Source organism: Myotis myotis, unplaced genomic scaffold (genome assembly GCF_014108235.1).
Source record: "Myotis myotis isolate mMyoMyo1 unplaced genomic scaffold, mMyoMyo1.p scaffold_m19_p_9, whole genome shotgun sequence".
In the NCBI taxonomy this organism is placed as follows: domain Eukaryota; kingdom Metazoa; phylum Chordata; class Mammalia; order Chiroptera; family Vespertilionidae; genus Myotis; species Myotis myotis.
Window position 1 is genome coordinate 77104719 of NW_023416401.1, and position 17201 is coordinate 77121919.

The 17201-nt window shown below is 43.1% G+C and overlaps 1 protein-coding gene across 5 annotated transcripts in view; it reads left to right on the forward strand.

Annotated features, from left to right (window-relative positions):
- SLC24A3 (solute carrier family 24 member 3) overlaps window positions 1-17201 on the forward strand; it is a 490708-nt gene that overhangs the window by 134552 nt on the left and 338955 nt on the right. Inside the window, exon 2 of one of the 5 annotated variants that reach the window (XM_036323254.1) lies at window positions 1091-1170. The exons of the other annotated variants lie outside the window; for them this stretch is intronic. Within the exon in view, the coding sequence (XP_036179147.1) occupies window positions 1155-1170 (16 nt within the window). The 5' untranslated portion in view covers window positions 1091-1154. The remainder of the gene's footprint in view (window positions 1-1090; window positions 1171-17201) is intronic. 5 annotated transcript variants of the gene reach the window in all.

Below are 17201 nucleotides of genomic sequence, written 5' to 3' on the forward strand. Positions count from 1 at the left end.
GACGTGACAGGATTTAATTTGGGGCCTGCCTCCCACAGTTTGTCTGTCATGTAATAAGGTCAGCAAACCTCAGGGTCTGTTGCATATTGGATTTCTTTCTCTGACATTTTTACAAGCACCACAGATTCCTTTATGAAGGAGCCCTCAAGCCCCTACGCCTCAGACTTGCCAAGTCCCGCGAGTCTGTCCGTACGTTGCCACCGAGGTCACTTGAGAAGTGAAAATGGTGGCTGCGCAGTGCGCTGTCTTGGCCTCTGAGGTCAGGCAGCCCTGGCTGACCTGCCGGTTGGATCTCATTGGTACTCAATTTCAACCAGTTGTTTGGGGTGGGACTAACTGTTGACAGCATGAGGCGTTCAAGAGTGTGGGCTCTGGAGTCAGATAGAACATGGAAACCTGGCTTACCATGTGCAGGTATGACCTTGGCAAGATGCTGAGCTCTGAGGCCTCCGGTTTTATACCCAGTCTTTTCTGCGGTGCTTATGATGTGGGGCTGCGGAGATGGCCGGAGATAGAGCTTGTGATGCATCCACTCCAGTGTGTGGAATAAACACTCACTCAATGACTGCTATTATTATCAGGATTGTTTTTATGGGTCCGACGGCACTTTAGTGAGCCTCTTGGCAGTTTTAAAGTCCTTGTTATATGCCTGGCTCTGCCTTTTCTAGGGGGTCTCTCCACTTTCTTAGGCTGGGTCTGGAGGGCCCAGTTTTGGTGGAAACATTCTTGGATTGCCACAAAGATGTCATTTCTGATTTGCACAGGGGTTTTTCACATTTTGAAGGGGATCGCTTCTCCTCAGCTGAGGGACACTTGCCAAGCTTCGAAAGACTCTAAACTTGCTGAGTCGTGGAAAGGCATTCTTGGACACGAAGCTCCCAAAAGATCCAGACCCTGTTTGTAATGAATGTGAATGCCTCCGGAGCTTCATGTTACAGCTGCCCTGTTGTATTCTCATCGGCCTGTAGCTACGGTTTGAATGGCTGTGTTCAGTCCTCTTTTTAATCACGCCAGCCAAATTTTAGTGGGGGCAGTTGTTTTTCTATCCGCAGGTACCTGTTTTATTTTGTTTTCTTTTCTCTCTGTTCAGCATCTGTGTGGGCGTTGGCACCACAGAAGGGAGCTTGTAAAGAAACACATTCGATGAAGAACCCATGAGAATATTGATTCGTAAGCTATTCCGGAGTCTGTATAATAATTTACAGGAGAACAAGCTGCCATTTTACTTAATTCACTGTTTAAAATTCTGATATTTCATATTATATAAGGAGAAGCAAAAGGAACAGGTCAGGAAAACTGAATAAAGATATTGCATTATTAGAAGAAACAGAAATTGTTAAGTAAATGTTGGGAGTTCACATTTCTCTTGGCTTCTACCTCGTGTTTCAGAGAGACCCACCCTGATCTACCTACTGGGTAGAGCTGTGTTCTTAACCCATGGCTGAGAAGTTTGCCAAGCACCAAGAGCTGAGGGTCAGAGACCAATGGGGGAAAGGACAGAGCTGAGCTGGAGACAGCCTTTGTCAGGTTCTGAACATGAGCCCAGTCGCTTGGATGCAACTCTGCATTAATAACACTTCAACTGTTTATCAATCATGTTTAACCATGAGTAGGTTGGATAAGAAGAGTTCCAGGCGGAAGTTAAGTGAATTCTGCATAATCTCCAAAGGACTTCCTTCTGGATGGTTTTTGAAGCAAGGGATGTTTGAAGGAGTGACAGTCTCACTGGGACCTTGCACCTGTTTTGCAGCCCATCTCTGTCACTGGGGCTTGGGGCATGTACAGGACACAGGGAGTAGTCTCAGATCTTAATGTTTGGGATGGCATAGGTTGAGTTGTGTTCTCCCAAAAAGATCTGTTGGCATCCTAAACCCCAGAACCTCAGAATGTGACCTTATTTGGAGCTAAGGTCTTTGAGATTAATCAAGTTAAAATGAGGTCATTGGGGTGGGCCCTGATCCAGCACAACAGGTACCCTTTTAAAAGGGAGATGTTTGGATACCGACGCACATGGGGAGCATGCCATGTGAAGATGAAGGCAGAGATTAGGGTGATGCTCCCACAAGCCTAGCAACGTCTAAGATTGGCAGCAAACCACCAGAAGCCAGGCAAGCGGCCTGGGACAGCTTCTCCTGCACAGCCCTCGGGAGGTCCAACCCTGCTGACTCCCTGATCTTTGACGTTTGTCCTCTAAAACTGTGACACAATACATTTCAGCTGTTTAAGCCACCCAGTTTGTAGTATGTTTTTGAGGTAGCCTTAGCAAACCGCTCCAGCTGGCATCATGATAGAGGGTATGGATATTCTCATTTGTCACCCTACTGGACAGCTTACACCATCCCCAGGCATAGTAGATCAAAACTTCTAGGGGTAGAGTCCAAGAGTTATTCAAAAGGTCCAGAGGTCACTCAAGATCTTACAGGTTTGGGTTCTAGAGTGTGTTTTAGAGGTGTTGTAGGCCAGGTAGCTCTCAGTTGTCTTCCTGCGAAGCCTGTACTGTAATACTGTTAACACTCTAGCTACTGGCCAAGGGAGCATGGACGTCTGTTCACTTCAAAGATTGTAAAGATAAATGTTAGAGTATAACACAGAAAGGATCTGGAACTTAAAGATGGAGTAAATGCACCTTCATTCAAAAACTCCCAGCCATGCAGGAATCCTGCTTTGGAATTTTACAGTGTTGTAGAAATCTGCCAAATGGAAGCAGTTTCCCAGTCCATCAGCCCATAGGACAGAGCCTTTTTGACATAATTTGGCTGATTTATTTATAAGTTTTACATATGAGGAAACTGAAGCCCATAGAGCACATGGGCATCTATCTAATCCCTGAGAAAGGAGGTCTAGGATTGCAGGCTCCTAATGCCAAGTGTGGCATTTTCCTCATTGTCTCTGTGTTTCTGACAATGTTCCCATTTAGCTGCAATGCCCTGGCCATATCCCTAAGAGATCTGTGTTCATGATTGGGCCCGTCCTGCAGGTGTCACCAGAATGTGGTGATAAGCAAAGCTGTTGTTGCCCACAACCTATGCTAGAACCTAAGGGAGTCTACCCATCAGGAGCAAGAGCATGTTCCACAATGCGTGGGGTAGGGCAAAGGGAATCAAGGTTTCCATTAAGGATGTTCTATGGAATGAACGGCATGGCCTTCTCTAGAAGGTCACCCACACCACCCTGGACAGCTTCTAATTCTGCATGCTATAGACCTGTGTATGTCATCTGTCCGGGGGTGGTTCACCATTCTCTGTGGAAAAATAGTCCTTGAAGATATAGAATTATATGGTAGAAATGAGCACAACATTTGGAATTGGAATCCTAAGGTCTACATCTTAGCTCTACCCATTAATTCTAGGATCAACTGATTAGGCTCTCTGGGCTTCGATTTTCTCATCTCTAATAATATCTACCTTGGGGGTCTTTGTGAAGAGTAAACTAGATAGTGAGCATCAAAAGCACTTTAAAGCTTTACAAAATATTAGTTATTATTTTTATTATCGTTACTATTGTTGGAATGTTGGTCTATATTAGGTTGATATAGAAATGCAAGGTGGGACCTCAACTTTGGTTTGTACCTACCTACAAATTAAGTGCCAATTTCTATTTGTGGGTCTGGCTTTCTTGTGCCAGCCTCTAAATAATTTAGTAATATAATTCCTTGTACAGTGAAGTAAGCTGAGTAGCTCTCTATTCTCCCCAGGCTTAAAATCCAAGGCAGAAAATATGGGCAGTGACCAAGATGACTGGGCCATTGGCCAAAACAGGTGCATTAATTAATCAGTCTTTACATCTTGCCCAAGTTCTGTGGGAAACTGGAATGGAGCCATAGCACCTGTACCCTGCGCCATGTACCCATCATGATAAATGTCTGCTGAGTTGATCATGTTAATATTTGAAGAGATAAGATGATCAGATTTAAGATCATATTTAATTATAGGACAAAAATACATTAGAATATTGGGCAATCATTAAAAAATTAGGTTGTTGAATATTGAGTGACATGGGAACATATTGATGATAAATGTTTTTGTGAAAACATGTTATAATGTGGAAATATATGTATTAAATATTAACAATGGGGTTCCAGTGGCAGAAAGATGGTATTTTTATTTGTTATTAGAGGGAAGGGGGTATGAGGAGAAGGGGGTCCTAATATATGGTGACAAGAGAAGATTTAACTTTGGGTGGTGGGCACATGGTGCAATATACCAATCTTATAACATAGAAACCCACACCTGAAACCTGTATGTTCATGTTGACCAATGTTACTCCAATAAATTTAATAAAAAAGGAAATGACAATTCTATAAGATGAATGTGGCTTCACAGAAGAGGTAACACTTGAGTTGGCTCTTGATGGAGGTGTAGGATCTTGAAAAGGCAGAAGAGCCATCTTGAGGGATGGGAGTAGCATTTGTGGAGGCGGAGAGGAATGAAAGCCCATGTCCTGTTCTAGCAATAGCCAGCAGTTCAGGCGGGACCACATATAGATGGTCGACCAGTTTGTGTTTGCTGGGAGGTCTGGCTGGAACAGAGGGAAGGACTTGTGAGTGTTGGGATGCAATGTTGGATAAGTTTGGTGAAGCCAGAGGGTGGAAAACTTTATAGGCCTGAAAGTAGATTTCTCTCCCATAAAAGAAAAGGGGATTTGGACATGATTTTACAGGTGTTACATGCTTGGTCATAATATTGGAGCTAAAGGTTACTTGTCCCTGCCATGTTTTTCCAAGTTGTTGGATCATAGATTTTACTTTTAGCCAGTAATGATCTGAAAGTATTTTGGACCTCCATTTTGCCATAGTCACGAAAATAAGCCCTGGTCTTTAAGCCTGGAAAGAATTTCATTTCTGAGCATTGGTTTTTGGGTTTGGGAAAACAGCTGAGTGTCTGTGGACTCCTCCTTCTCCAGTGACTAAACAGGACAGTGGTCAATGATGGAGAGAGCAGTGAACATAAGACAAAATGTATTACTACATCATCTAAAAATTGTGTTTGCCTCTTAATTTAATTTTTTGTTACCTCATTATTTTTGATGCTTAATAATATGGTTGAGATATATACCTGACTGAGTGCCTAGTGGACCCACCAGTTCATCTCTAAACAGTATTTGCAAGCATTCTGAATCCTAATTGATATATCTGTAGATACAGTTTTTGAAACTAGTTATAGCTTTGTACACGGTTAGTTCTTGGGCTAGGTTTCCCCAGAATCAGACTTTAAGAGCAGATTTGAGTTCAACTAGTTGATTTGGGAGGAGATAGCAGGAAGCACTGGTAGGAGAGTGTGAAGTGAGACAGGCAAGGGGAGGAAGCCAGCAAAGGGTACAATAATGAATAGGTCATTTATTTGGGTAATAGGGGTTCAATTACCCATTGGGAATCTACAGAGGGTACATGCAGGGCTGTCTTCCTTAAGGGCCAAGGACATCAGGAAGCATTTATCAACTATTTTCCGCCATTGGTGGAGGGTTACTTCTAGGGAATTAATTCCACAGCACTTCTGGCCTTCTCCACATAATGGGCTGAGCTTGCTCTGTGGCCAGAGAAAGCCCTTAGACAAGGAAGAGGATGTGCCAACAGATTTTGGGTAAAGCACCCACTACTTTATGTCACATGACCACTTAGCAGTAAAAGTAATGGTGAGAAACTAGATGCTTTTCCCCTCAAGATCAGGAAAATGGAAAAGTTGTCCACTCTCATCAGTCTATTCAGCTCATACTGGTAGGTTCTGGACAATGCAGTAAGATAAGAAAAGGAAATAAAAGTATACAGATTTGAAAGGAAGAAATAAAATTGTCTTTGTTTGCAGGTGTCATGATTCCCTGTGTAGAAAATCCCCCAAAAACTGACTAAGAAAAACACTCATGGAACTAAATGATTATAGCAAAGTTGCAGGATACAAGGATACAAGTCAGTTGCTTTTCTATATATTAGTATTGAATCATTGGAATTTGAAATGAAAAGCACAACACCACTTATAGTAACAGCAAAATAATGAAATCCTTAGGTAATAAATTAATAAAACAGGCACAAGATCTATATGAGGAAAACTAGAAAACTTATGAAAGAAATCAAAGAACTAAACAAATGGAGAGATATTTCATGTTTATGGATAAGAAGATTCAATAGTGTTAAGATGTCAGTTCTTCCAAATTTGATCGTGACTGGATTCAGTGAAATCCCAACCAAAATACAAGCAAGTTATTTTGTGGATATCAACAAAGCGAGTCTAAAGTTTATATGGAGAGGCAACAGACTCAGAATCGCCAACTCAATATTGAAGTAGAACAAAGTCAGAAGACTGACACTGCATGGCTGCAAGCTTTACTACAAAGCTACAGTAATCAAGACAGTGTGGTAGTCACGTGAAACTAATATAATGCTTTATGTCAATTATTAGTTTATTGAAAGAATAGGCAAATAGATCAATGGACCATTATAGAAAGCTCCCAGATTGGAAGTAAGCAAGATGTCCTTCAGCAGGTAAATAGATAAACAAACTATGGTACATCCATATGATGGATATTATTCAGCAATACGAAATGAGCTGTCAATCTACAGAAAGCCGTGGAGGAAGGTTAAAAGCATATAGCTAAGTGAAAGAAGCCAATCTGAAAGGTTACATACTGTATGATTACAAGTATATGACATTCTTGAAAAGGCAAAGTTACAGAGACAGTAAAAATATCTATGGTTACTTGGGGTGGATGAAGGGAATTATAAACAGGAGAATAGTTATCTGCCTGTATAAAATGTTTAGGGTGGTGAAACTATTCCATATGATACTGTAGTACTAATAAACTGTGCAACACAAAGAGTGCACCCTTATGTAAACCAAACCAGTATTGATGATAATATTGTATCAATATTTCTACATCAATTGTTACAAATTACTGCACTAATGCCAATGTTAATAGGGGGAAGTGAAATGGGGGTGGTGAGGGGGAACATGGGAACTATCAATTATACATTCTGCTCATTTTTTTTTCTGTAAAACTAAAACCTTTCTTTAAAGTCTGCTAATAATAGAAAAAAAACAGAAACAAACCTTTATATAGATTGGAGTTCTTTAAAAAAATACTATTTGTGAGTAATTAACTTACAAAATGAGTTAGAACAGAGTCCAGAGTTTGCCCAAGAAATGATTTTAGTGTGAAAGATGAAAGGGTGATATTATGGTCACCAAAAACACTGTTTTGGGGGACTTACATGAAGTGGTGGGAATCACCCATGCCCAAGACCCATTCCAGCCTGTCTCTTAGGAGCTGTTGACTTGAGGTAAATTATAACCCAGCTGCAGACTTCTCATCTACAAGGTGCAGGTGGAAAGACCTACTCTGTGGTGTTGTTGTGAAGGTGAAGGGAGGTAATGTCTGTGAAGTGGTTAGACAACAACACAGCACATGGAGCCCAGTCCCTGCTGCCTTGCCCTGCCTCCAGACCTCTCAAGGTCTGTACAGAACGTTTCTATTTGATTCAATCACAGGTTGCATCATCTTTGGCTTATGTTCTGTGGCTGGGCTGCCAGTGGATGACAGATAGCTACTCAGGCAGGTCACAGCAAGGTGATAATTGACTTGGCTCCCCCCAGGTTCAGGCTCTGCTAGAAGCCAAGGGCTCCCCATGTGGGGTTTCAGTTTCACAATGAGGCACTCTAAACACTCTCTATGGGCTGGACAAGGCATTTCACACTTCAGATGGGCATCTTGAGGATGTTTAGCTTTCTACAAGGAGAATTGGGAATTCCCAGCTGATTGGAAGGTTCTGTTCATTCTCATTTTAGCACTTCAGATAGACTCCCGGGCCTGCAGACAGCCATATCTGGACTAGCCATTTGTCACTGATTTGGACAGTGGAGGTATGGATTATTTCCATCATCTCAGAAAGTTCTGCCCAACAGCTTAGGTAAGGAATATTCTGTCTCTTTCACTAGCTACATTTTTATCTCCTGCTTACATCTCTTCTTTGCTATTTGTTAGGCAACTACTCAGTTCTGGCTCTCAGTGCTGATAGATGGATGGAGTTGTTTTTTAGCAACACTAGCATAGGACACTTATACCTCTGGCTTTTCAAATGGCAGCACTACTCCTCTGCTTGGGCCTCAGGCCCTCACAGGACTCCAGCCAACCTGTGCCATGTATCTCCTCCCATTCATTCCCCAGCACATGCCCAGAGCACCTGGCATGTGCACATCAGGGAACTTGGTGTTTGGAGAGCTCGTCAGTGCCGGAAGCCAGTCCATCCTTGCTGCTTGACACAGTCGCTGCAGGGAAGAAACATCTGCACAGCATATGTTTCAAGGGATCTGGCGTATATGGCATATGTTTGCTCCCCTTCTTAGCGCTATGTGTTTTAACCAAGGTCACCTCTCCAAGAAAGGTTGTTTCCCCAGGTGGGGATTTTTCCCTGGAGTTAGGGATTAACAGGACTAAGGAAGGGAATAAATCAGTAAAACCCCTTAACTAAGTGCCAGGCGGGTAATCACCTTAACTACGAACAATCACGCTTAAGCTACATAATCTTTACTTAGGATAATCTCCTTCAGTTACTTCCTTGTAACTTAACAGAATAGTAGAGTAGTTACCTTGGAATGGAGATAACAAATGCCCTAACCTTTGGAATAGAACAGATAGGATTAAAATCAAATGGTATGAATACAGATGCAACAGGAGAATAAAGAGAGAACCTGGCTAGAGAACTTGGCTATGCTGATCATCTGCTGCCTCCGTGTCATTCCTTCTTCGCCGACTCCGTCCACACCTTTGGGAACCCCTGGACCTGTTGGGGCTGGACCCTGACACGTCAGTCCCCTGCATGCCTCTGTGCTGGGCCTCATTTCATTCTCCACTCTTGGTCTAGTCTCCTCGCCTCCATTTGTCCTGGTCAAAATCTCCTCCATGATTTGACACACTTCTCAGATACGACCTCCTCAAAGAGGTCCTTCATGATCACCCAGCCAGAGATGATGTCTCCCTCAGGAGAACTCCCTAATACCATAGGTTTCCCTCCCTGTGCCACCTGGCACATCCTGCTTTGTATCAAATTCATCTATTTGCATTACCTGTCCTCACTTCCTACCAGGAATATATGTTCCTCTTAAGAACAAATACTCCATCTCCTTCATTTGTGAAGGCTAGACCAGGGCTTTGCTGAGCAATGCATATTTGGTGACTGGCCGGCCCCTCTTGTAAGAAACAGTCTCCAAAGTCGCTTGTCCAAGTTCTTTCCTAAAACCACAGGAACGGCCAGCACACACAGACAAACCCACGTAGGCAAACCCTGCAGAATCTGTGCCTCAGTTCCCTGTCTCTGCTGCACCAACATTTAACCACACTGGACACTGGTCATGTGCTCCCTTCTGCAGACTGAGGGGACTGGATTGTGTAGCAGACACTGCTGATGCCCAGCCATGCCCTGTCCCTCAGGCCTTGTTATTAGGGATGGGTTACTCTTCTCACTGCCTGAGCCTGAACTGCTTTGCCTGGGGTGTTCAGAGGTTCTCCAAAGCCTGGAAAGACCACTCAGCCTGCCCCACAAAGCAAACGAACAGAACTCATCCAAGAATTGAGGAGAGTCCCTGTGTAAATAGCCCAGCACCCTCACCCTTCCAGAGGGATGGCTGTGGGGTACATGCTTTATATAGCTTCCCAAGAGTTCCCCAGCAGGATTGAACTTTAGTTGCCCACAGATAACTTAACCCTTTGCTGGCTGCCTTCCTGCCCTGTCCCACTTCCTTACTATTGGGGTTCCCTCCACCTCCTAGCAAACTAGCTGCCTTGAATTTTGTCTCTGGTTCTGCTTCTGGAAAATCCAAATGAATATGGAATGACTGCTCTGTAAGCTTTATTTCTGATATTTTTTGGTTTTGTCCTCCTTCTATTTGCTGTGGTTGGTGTTTTGTCTATGCAGTTTGCTATCTGGGAAGCATGCATCCCTAAGCTCTTAGCTGGAGTGATTACCTCATTCATGTTACAGAGCTAATGCTCATAATGACATGTTCAGCCAGGGACCCAGCAGGATGAGGAACATTCTTTGAGAGTGTGAGCACTGTCGGAGGTCCCGGGAGTTCTGGAGAAAAAGGTGCAGAGAAGTTGTTGGCTTCAGTGGCTCGACCTTTAGTGAGGGATTACTGAGAGTTACCAGCTCTGCTGTTCATAGGTATGAATTCACAGCTGGGAGTTTCTGTATGAAAAGTGGGAAATACTTTTTTAATGTTAAATTTCATTTAACATTGGTAAAAAGAACATTTAATTAAAATAGAATTTGGTAGAAGAGATCTAAGTTACTTTGAAAATTTTCTTTTACAGATTTATTTCTATCTGAATTTGCTCCCCCTATTCCCCCACTTAAATTTTGCTCTCCTGTCCCCTCTTTTCATTCTTTTCCTTCCTTATTCTCTGCCACTTTTTTTTAAATCACTATTTTTGTGCTGTTGTATCTAGACAGTGTTAGGTGTGTTTTTTTCAATACGTATACAAATCTGATTTGAACATTTAGTATTTGAACTCATTAGATGTTTCTAAACAAAAAATGGACAAATCTGTGGCACCATATTTCCTCCACTGCTCTTGGCAGACATCAACAATCAATCACAGAGCTCCTTCTCAACCCAGAGCTCCAGGAAGCCATTGCCCATTGATTGATCTTAGCACAGGAGATGAAACCTTTATGATTATATGTGCATGATTAGATTGGGTAGACCAGTTTAGGCAGGTACTTAATATGGCTATTTCTTCCACTTATCCTTTGTTAGGAGAATGTAGGAAGCAAGGAGAGTTCTAGGACAGCTTGTCTGTGAGTTCCTTGGGTTGTGAGTCAGCCTTGGGTGAAGCTTTGTGCTGAGTTTTTCATCAGCTTGAGGGAACTCCAAGAAAGAGGAGAGCCACAAGCTGAGTTTTCCACTCGCCTCTGCCCAAGCCCCAGTGGCAGCTTAACAAAGAACTTGAACAATATGTACAAGTGGGGTCCTTGCCCTTTCACTCCTCCCATGGGTCATATATATATATATATATATATATATATATATATATATATATATATATATACACACACACTAATGCCACTCACTCTCCCCATGAACTGGCTCCCAGGTTCTTTGATCATTGACATCATCCTCCCTCGGATGCTTTGACGCTTGGCTGCCTCTGTGATGGTCTTCAAGGCTCAGGTCCAGGGCTGGTCTTGAGAGAGTCTTCTGAGGGAGGCAGAGAACAGACATTTTCCCACACGCATGCCTCATGAGTCTTCCCCGGAAACCTGGCCTTGGCATTGTGGGCATCTCTCACTACTGCTCTGCCAACTCCTCCCATGGGTGTGGGCATTCCCCCCTCCTGCCCACTTTTCCAGAGTCGAAGCTCATTCTAGCTATTTCCTCTCTATCTCATCTCTGCATCATGGGTTAGACAGTGTCCGGGCCAATGCGTAGGGCTCAGCTGCTTGTTCTACAGTCCGGATGTGTGAATCAACTGGACCCTCCTCCCTCTACTCTTTGGCCACCACCACCCTTCCTGGCTTCTCCTCCCAACTTGTCCTTATGTCTCAGCTTGAAAATTACCTTGGAGAACTTCTCCAGTGTGTGCTGAATAACCCAAGTGATTGGCTTCTGAACATCCTTCTCATGGCCATAGACGGGGATGGTAACATTTGTCACTCCCAACCTTCCTAAAATTCCTCTCCTGGGGTGAATATCTGTTGGTGTCTTTTTGCCTCTGACACTCTGAGTAGAGGTTTAGCTTTGTGTACCTCTCTTCTGGACACCTCCCAGGGCTTCAGAAAATGCCTCTTGTTTGATTGCTTGGCTACCTCAGTTTCCCCCAGCCGATTGGCTTACGGCAGGCTGAGCACTATACTACGCATGGGTTTAAACAAGCACAGAAGGTGTGGAAAACTTCTTCAGTGACTCTTCACATTCTAGTGACCAGAGAGCCTGGCTTCAAAAACTCTTATCCTTTGTGCCATGAATGCAACAGGAAGGAAACGGCGGCCCACGTGCCGCTTTCTGGGTCTAGGATTCCTGGAAACAAGCATGAGATGGGGATTCATGAGCACATGTTTTATTGAGGAGAAGCAGGGCATGGCAGTGGAAAGGGCCGAAAACAAATGCCCTATCAGGGCAGGTTCAGCCTTGCCTGCTCCAGTGCAGGGGAAGTTGGTCCTGTAGCTTAAATCACACCCAAGACTGTCCCTGTGTGGGTCAAGGAGCCTGATAGTCTGTGCTTCTATCAGTCAGTCATTGAACACGTGGGGGATGCAGGGAGCACAGCCTCCAGGGGGTAGTTCTGTGGACAGAGTCCCATCTTTGGCCCCAGCAGCTGGGCATGCAATACCAGCTGCTAAAGGAGATCGGGACCAGCACCAGAGGCAGCGAACACCTTGCTCAAGGAGAAGGAAGCTATCACTTACTGAAAGGCTGCTGTGAGCAGGTGTGTGGACAGCTTCCACATCCGGGTCCTCATTTAATTCTTAGAACACCCTATGAGCACAGCATTGTTTTCCCTCAGTGGATTCAGGAGCTTTCTAAGGTCTGAGGAACAATGAGTGGAGGAGTCAGGGTTTGAACCCTGATCCTTTTTTCTTGGTTTCTCTCCCCAAAGCCTCAGTTCTCTTCATTGACTCTCACTGCTAAACTGCTGACTGCACCTGGGACTCCTGTTACAGCGTGGCTTCTCAGCCCCTATGGGGAGAACATTGTATAGGAATCTCCTAGAAAGTTTTTCCAAAAATCATCTTTTAAAGTCTTTAAGGCTCTCCTTCAGGCTTATACAGTTACACGTTTAGAAGTTAAACTTCTTTGCTTCTCAAACAAGCCCACGGTAGATTCAAATCACCAGTTTGGGAAGTGGGCCATCTACAGGCAGGGGGAAGCTGAAGTTCTGATATGAAGGGAGAGAGAGTTTAATCACAGAAAGAAAAAAAAAAAGAAAAGAAAGAAAGAAAAAAGCAGTCTTGGTCCATTCAGTGCAGTAACACCTAAGCTTAACACTGTTTAGTAGGCTCCAAGAATGTCATATTACATCCCAGAATTAACTGGAATTCATTTGCTCATTTATCAACTTCTATTGAGTGCCTACAATCTGTCAGATACTATACTAGAGACATGGCCCTTGTCCATAAAGAGTTTTCATTGTAAAAACTGTTTCAAGAGGAAGCAAGAGACAAAAGCAAGAGCCTCTCCTAAGAGGAATCTTTTATCATACTTAGAGGATGAATAAAATTATATGACCTGATGAACTCATGAAAAGGTGTTCCACACCATTAGTCATCTGAGAAATGAAAATTAAAACTACAGTGAGATACTACTGCACACTCACTAGAATGACTCAAATTTAAAAACTGTCAATGCCAAGTGTTGGCAAGGATATAGAGTCACTAGAACTCTAATATATAGCTGATGGAAATGTAAAATGGAGTCACTTTGGAAGACAGTTTGAAAGTTTCTTATAAGTTAAACATATACTTATCAGGTGACCAAGCCATTGCACACTTAGGTATTTACTCCAAGAAAATGAAAAATACACTTGCAAAAAGAGACAAACACATGAATATTTATAGCAATTTTATTCATAATATCCTCAAACTGGAAAAACCCAGCTGTCTACCAGCTGGTAAATAGATACGCAAATAGGGGTGCATCCACGTGGATAAATAAATAGGGGTACATCCATGCAACTCAACAGTTTGAAGGAATGAACCACTGAAACACACAACAGCATGATTGGATCTCAAAAAATCTCCACCTAAATGAGAGATGCTGAATACAAAAAGAATACATACTATATGATTGCATCTGTATAAAATTTTAGAAAATGCATAATACTCTTTAGGGGCAGAAAGCAGATCAGTGGTTTCATGGGGGCCAGGTGTAGAAGGGGATGAACCACAAAGGGGCTCAAGGAAACTTTTGGAGTGATGGAATTGTACACATATTTATTATTTTTATGTGCTTTTGTTTTTAACTGAAATATATTTGACATATAACATTGTGTAAATTTAAGGTGTACATGTTGATTTGATACACTTGTATATTTTCATGATATCTATTGTAGCAATAGTTAGCACCTCTATCACCTCATATAATTATCATCTTTGCAAGTGGTGGGAATAATTAAGATCTAGTCTTTTAGTGAGTTTGATGATTATAATGAAATATACATGGCTACAGTTTATTGTGCCTAGTGTATACTTCAATAAAGTTGATTTTAAAAAGCACCTAACAGCATGCTTGGCACATAGCAAATGCTCAACAAATGATGGACTTAATGAAAGTAACCACCAGCCTTCACTCCTAAGATAAGCCGCCGCTTTTCCATGGGCAGTAGTGGCACACAGAAACTCCCCAGGGTCTTCCGTGTTGGGCAAACTCTGCTTCTGGGTGGGCTCTGAGCTGTGGAGAAGGCTCCTTTCTGCCGGAAGCAGTTATGGTCTCATTTTCATCTTGGCAACTTTATGACTCGGGTTCCGACTTCCAAGGCCTGGCCACACCTTGGCCTGGGCTGAGTCAGGAAACCAGCTGGCTCCCCACACCTCTGCTTCCCCCAGGCATCTTTCTGGCCCAAAGGTAGGAAATGCATGTGGTTCCAATCACCGAATTATAGACTCAGCCTTCACGTGGGTTTCGGTTCGGTGTAGAGGCCTCCTCTGAGACTTTATCCACTAGTTCTCTTCTTGTGTTACATTTCAGTCTGAGTTCAGAACACTTCACAAGATAGGCCTGATTAAAATCCAATAGAACGAGACACAGAGATGGGGTAAGAAGGCTGGCACATTGGAAAATAGCTCCCCTTAATTCCTGGGCTCTGCGCCTTCATCTGCTAAGATAAACAAGTGCAACTTTCTTTTCCTCCTTAAATTGAGAGCTAATGTTTATCTCTGACCTCTGGCCTGGAGCTGTGGGGCCACTGACTCAGCTCCTTGAGAACCACCAGCCCCCCTCCTCCTCCAGGGGTACTTCACCCCCTTGACAGTCTGGCGAAGGATACTGCTTTTAAATACATAGGATATAATATACTGGGCAGCAAACAGTATTTCAACTATATTGAAATAGTTACAGTATAGTGAATAAACAGCCTGTGATGGAGTAATAACCTATGTGCTTCTTTATTCATGCATTCAATAGCAAGATCTGGTGGTGGGTCTAATAACTACTGTCATTTTGAATTGTCGATGAGCATAAATGCCATTTGGAGAGGCCTGCCACACCATAAAGGGCTGTAAAATACCTGACAGCTATTGGTGATAAAGTCAGAGAAATTGCTTATACCATGTGGTTTACTGCCTACTTTCATAGTGGAAGTAAATGCTACATTTCAGTTAGAAGTTAATTTTTTTTTTAAAAAAGGATTTCCTCATCCCAGTTTACAGGTTCCCTCAATTTTATCCATAAACCCCTTGGTAAAAAAAACCCTGGGACTAGGACCAAAATCTCCCTTCCTGTCCCCCATCAGGCTTTCTCTCTGGGGTGGTGATCATCTGTCACTACCCCAGACAGCATTATACATCACCTCCTAAATTTAAAAAAAAGTGACAAAATTTTTCAGACATAAAAATGTAGAAGGATTAATATAATGAACACCATATATCTATCACCCACCTAAGAAATAAACTATCGCAAATACATGGATTTCTTAGAGCTCACATTTGATTCCGTTCCCTGCCTCCCAGGGACAACCTCTATCTAGAATTGGATGTGTGGGATTCCTTAATATCTTTAGGTTTTCACCACACATGTATGTATCCATAAATAACACAGGTATCAGCTGCATGTTTTTATATATATATTAATTGAATTTATTGGGGTTACAGGGGTTAGTAAAACTGTATCGGTTTCAAGTGTACAGTTCTATAACACATCATCTGTCTATTGTATTGTGTGTTCACCACCCAAAGTCAAGTTTTCTGTTACCATTTATTCCCACTTTAGTCTCTTCTATTGCCCGCACCACCTTCCTTTCCCTCTGGTAATCACCATGCTGTTCTCTGTGTGAGTTTAAACTCAGTACTGTCTAAGCGATTTTGCAATCTGTGTCCTTCTGCAACATGCTTTTCTTCTGCGATGTAATGTTTGTAGGATTTATCGATGTCAATGTATGAGGCTCTATTTCACTTACTTTCAAAGCCACGTAGTATCCTGTTGCGTCATCGTATTTCAGTTTAGTTACCTATTCTCCTGGTGCTGGCTGTTCTGATTGTTTCCAGGTTTTCAACATGACATTGCTACACTGAAGGCTCTTGTGTCAGATGTATTTCTCTAGCAGTGGAATGGCTGGATCATAGGGCTTGTGCATCCTTAGTTTTCATGGATTTTACCAAACTGCTCTCCAGTAAGGTTGTGCCAATAGATTTAGATAACTGCAGGAGAGGTGAGTTCCTACTGTTCTCCATTGTCATACATCCTTGGTATTGTCAGATTTTTTAATATCTGCCAGTCTGATGATGTGTCTCAATGTGGTTTTAATTTGAATTCCCTGGTTACTGGTTGGAGTGAGACAAATGGTAGGCACTCCCCAAAGATATCAGATCCTAATCCCCGGAACCTGGTACTATTACTTGACCTGGTAGTTTTTGCAGATGTGATAAGTTAAGGAGCTTGAGATGGGAACTTCACCCAGTGCCCTTATAAGAGAGAGGAAGAGGGAGATTAGACCACACAGAGAAGAAGGCTCGGCACAGGTGGAGGCAGAGACTGGAGCGATGGGGGCAGAAGCCAGCGAGTCCAGCAGCCTCCAGGAGCTGAGCAAGGCAAGAAACAGGTTTCTCCTCTACAGGGAGGGCAGCCTTGCGGACACCTTGATTTAGGACTTCTTGCTTCCTTCTGGAACTGAGAGAGGATAAATGTTTGTTGTTTTAAGGCACCCAGTTTGTGGTAATTTGTGACAGCATTTGTAGGAAGCAAAATACACTAGTCAAGTCCAGCGTCTGTTCATGAGTTTATTGGGCATTTTTATGGTCATCTCTGCAAATTGCTTACTCATAAGCTTTGCCTGTTGTTTTTTTCTTATTAGCTACTAGTAGCCTGTTGCAGGAAGATTCCTGCAAGAATAGGGCTTCCTGAGGCTTCCGCTGCCTTGCTCCCTCCCTTTGCCGCTTCGCCCTCGGCTCCCTCCCTTCTCTGCTGCCTTGCTCCCTTCCTTTTCCACTGCCTCACTTCCTCCCTTCTCCGCCACTTCGCTCCCTCCCGTGTCCACTGCCTCAGCTCCGCTCCAGTCTCTGC